This window comes from Gymnodraco acuticeps, unplaced genomic scaffold (genome assembly GCF_902827175.1).
Source record: "Gymnodraco acuticeps unplaced genomic scaffold, fGymAcu1.1, whole genome shotgun sequence".
Taxonomy (NCBI): Eukaryota; Metazoa; Chordata; class Actinopteri; order Perciformes; family Bathydraconidae; genus Gymnodraco; species Gymnodraco acuticeps.
The window spans coordinates 98448-102115 of record NW_022991808.1 but is presented as its reverse complement, the minus strand read 5'-3'; the positions used below and the strand labels follow the sequence as shown (position 1 = coordinate 102115).

General features: G+C 47.9%; 1 protein-coding gene across 1 annotated transcript in view; it reads left to right on the top strand.

The window, feature by feature from the left end:
• The first annotated feature begins 2280 nt into the window (after positions 1-2280).
• irf5 (interferon regulatory factor 5) overlaps positions 2281-3668 on the top strand; it is a 7472-nt gene continuing 6084 nt past the window's right edge. The window contains exons 1-2 of the mRNA XM_034199651.1: positions 2281-2430; positions 2774-2945. Of these exons, the coding sequence (XP_034055542.1) occupies positions 2775-2945 (171 nt within the window). The 5' untranslated portion in view covers positions 2281-2430; position 2774. The remainder of the gene's footprint in view (positions 2431-2773; positions 2946-3668) is intronic.

Sequence of the window (3668 nt, the reverse complement as noted above, 5' to 3'; positions counted from 1 at the left end):
CCACCGTGTCACTTCCTGTTTCAGTGTCTCTGTGTGTCGGGGGAAGCTAACGGTTAGCATCACCTGTAGTTCCTTTTCACTTCAATCATAAAGAGTTTAATAAGATCATCTGCTCAGCTAAACGTGTAAGTATCGTATCACTGACATAATAAGTCACAGGGAGAAGCTGCCTTCAGGGTCCAACTCAGAACCAGGGAGATGCTGCCTTCAGGGTCCAACTCAGAACCAGGGAGATGCTGCCTTCAGGGTCCAACTCAGAACCAGGGAGATGCTGCCTTCAGGGTCCAACTCAGAACCAGGGAGATGCTGCCTTCAGGGTCCAACTCAGAACCAGGGAGATGCTGCTTCAGGGTCCAACTCAGAACCAGGGAGATGCTGCCTTCAGGGTCCAACTCAGAACCAGGGAGATGCTGCCTTCAGGGTCCAACTCGGAACCAGGGAGGTGCTGCCTTCAGGGTCCAACTCGGAACCAGGGAGGTGCTGCCTTCAGGGTCCAACTCGGAACCAGGGAGGTGCTGCCTTCAGGGTCCAACTCGGAACCAGGGAGATGCTGCCTTCAGGGACCAACTCGGAACCAGGAAGATGCTGCCTTCAGGGTCCAACTCGGAAGCAGGGAGACGCTGCCTTCAGGGTCCAACTCGGAACCAGGGAGACGCTGCCTTCAGGGTCCAACTCAGAACCAGGGAGATGCTACCTTCAGGGACCAACTCAGAACCAGGGAGATGCTGCCTTCAGGGACCAACTCAGAACCAGGGAGATGCTGCATTCAGGGTCCAACTCAAAACCAGGGAGACGCTGCCTTCAGGGACCAACTCAGAACCAGGGAGATGCTGCATTCAGGGTCCAACTCAAAACCAGGGAGACGCTGCCTTCAGGGACCAACTCAGAACCAACGAGATTCTGCATTCAGGGACTAACTCAGAACCAGGGAGATGCTGCCTTCAGGGATCAACTCAGAACCAGAGAGATTCTGCCTTCAGGGACCAACTCAGAACCAGGGAGATGCTGCCTTCAGGGACCAACACAGAACCAGGGAGATGCTGCCTTTAGGGACCAACTCAAAAATTGGAAGGTGCTGCCTTCAGGGACCAACACAGAACCAGGGAGATGCTCAGAAATACCACATCTTGCTGCTATCTGTGTTTTGTGTTGGCTCTCCTCTACTTGTTTCCCCACCAGTACCTTTACTTTGCAGATTGAACTCTTTATAATTCACAGTTTCCTAACCCTAACGCTAAGAAACACCTGAAGAAGAAACACCTGTGCCCTGTACTCTGAATCCAGATCAACATACCCTGATCTCTCAGAGTTATCTTAACTAACCCAAAACAAACGCGCTCTCGCTAAGCGGTCCTAAGACGCTGGTTATCAACTCGGTAACTCAAGCCAGGGTTTCTCTGTCCGGCTGAGTTCACATGAAAGGGGCGGGGCTAGCACCATTTGACCAATCACAAACATGGAGAAGCGCACTGACAGCGCAGCATACTTCCTGAATGGAAAGTCAACTATAATTAGACAAATATGAAGAAGGCCAGATACGGCTCGAGAAGTCTGCACTCAGTGCCGCGGACTGTACGTAATGTGACTCTGATCCGGTTACTTATGTTGTGGCAGATATTTCAGTAAGCTTTCTTAACGCTAATGTTATAATAGTCAGATTGCTCTGAAGATGGAGGTGATATTCTATTAATGTTCACGTTCACACAGGCGGTGATTTGTCGCCCCTGAAGTTACCTATCCAACTCAGAGTTAACCTGAAGTGACCTCTCTAACACAGAGTTAACCTCTTCGCTAACCGCAAATCCTGCTTCGTAGTACAGGCCACTGAAGAAGAAACATCAGGAGAAGAAACATTATAAGGGTCTAATTGATATTAAGAGTCTGGTTTAAATCTGAATGGTGTAAATATAAATATATTCCAGATTTCTTATTTATGGATTTTTTTCTCAGATTGTTCTTCCTTTGTTGAAATTAAAATATTGATTGATTCTCAAACTCACTTTGGTTAATCTGAAATCATTGTGTACCTGGCGTTTGCATGATGCTAACTGCTAACACTATCTCTCACCTGCTAACTGCTAACACTATCGCTCACCTGCTAACTCTAACTCTTCACAATAAAACAAACACCACACATACAATTTAACTAATGTCGTGTTTTTTCTATTTTGTATTTTTAAATATCACAAACCACACGTCACACGCACAAGTTGTTTGGACTCTTATTTTCTAATTCGAGCTTTTATTTTTGTGCACCTAACGGGAGGTAGTTTTCTCATTGTGTCGCATTGATTGTGTTCCGGAGTTTGTGAAGTTTTCTCTGAGCCACGGCCCGCGCGGATTCACTTCCGCTTTGGTTATTTTAACTTTAACTAAAGTATAAGTTTATTTCCGTTTGTTTGTTTTCACTGCGTTCGCAGCGGCACAGAGGTGAGCACACCACACACACACACACACACACACACACACACACACACACACACACACAGAGACAGACAGACAGACACACACACACCCACACACTCTCGTTTTATTAATTGTTTATAAAGTTATAATCTGGTCTCATGACTTTCCAAAGCGTTTAAGGAAGGGACACCAGCTGGACTTCCTGTTGTTGAATCCAGAGACTTATTATTATTTGTATTACATTATTATTTGTTCATTATTATTGTGATAAATACTGAAACCAGACAGAGAAGCTGCATTCAAAGACATCAGGGTCACTCACCAGAGCTTCACAGTAAATCAATGTAATAATAATAATGTTCCCCAGAATGAGCGCCCCTCCCCGCAGAGTTAGGCTCCGCCCCTGGCTCCTGGCCCAGGTGAGCAGCGGCCGTTTCTCCGGACTGCAGTGGCTGGACCCTGAACTGCGCCTCTTCAGGGTCCCCTGGAAACATGCAACACGACACAGCCCCCCAGAGCAGGAGGACACCATCTTCAAGGTCTACAACTGCACCTGAACACAACACACACCTGTCCTACTGCTCCTAAACACAACACAGACCTGTCCTACTGCACCTGAACACAACACAGACCTGTCCTACTGCACCTGAACACAACACAGACCTGTCCTACTGCACCTGAACGCAACACGGACCTGTCCTACTGCACCTAAACACAGCATGCACCTGAACACAACATGCACCTGAACGCAACACGGACCTGAACATAACACTGACCTGTCCTACTGCATTTGAACACAACAGGCACCTGAACGCAACACGGACCTGTCCTACTGCACCTGAACACAGCATGCACCTGAACACAACATGCGCCTGAACGCAACACGGACCTGAACATAACACTGACCTGTCCTACTGCATTTGAACACAACAGGCACCTGAACGCAACACAGACCTGTCCTACTGCACCTGAACACAACACACACCTGAACACAACAGTGACCTGTCCTACTGCACCTGAACACAACACACCTGAACCCTGCTCTGTGTCTCACAGGCAGTCTGTATTGATAGTGGGTATGTGAACCCTGCTCTGTGTCTCACAGGCAGTCTGTATTGATAGTGGGTATGGGAACCCTGCTCTGTGTCTCACAGGCAGTCTGTATTGATAGTGGGTATGTGAACCCTGCTCTGTGTCTCACAGGCAGTCTGTATTGATAGTGGGTATGTGAACCCTGCTCTGTGTCTCACAGGCAGTCTGTA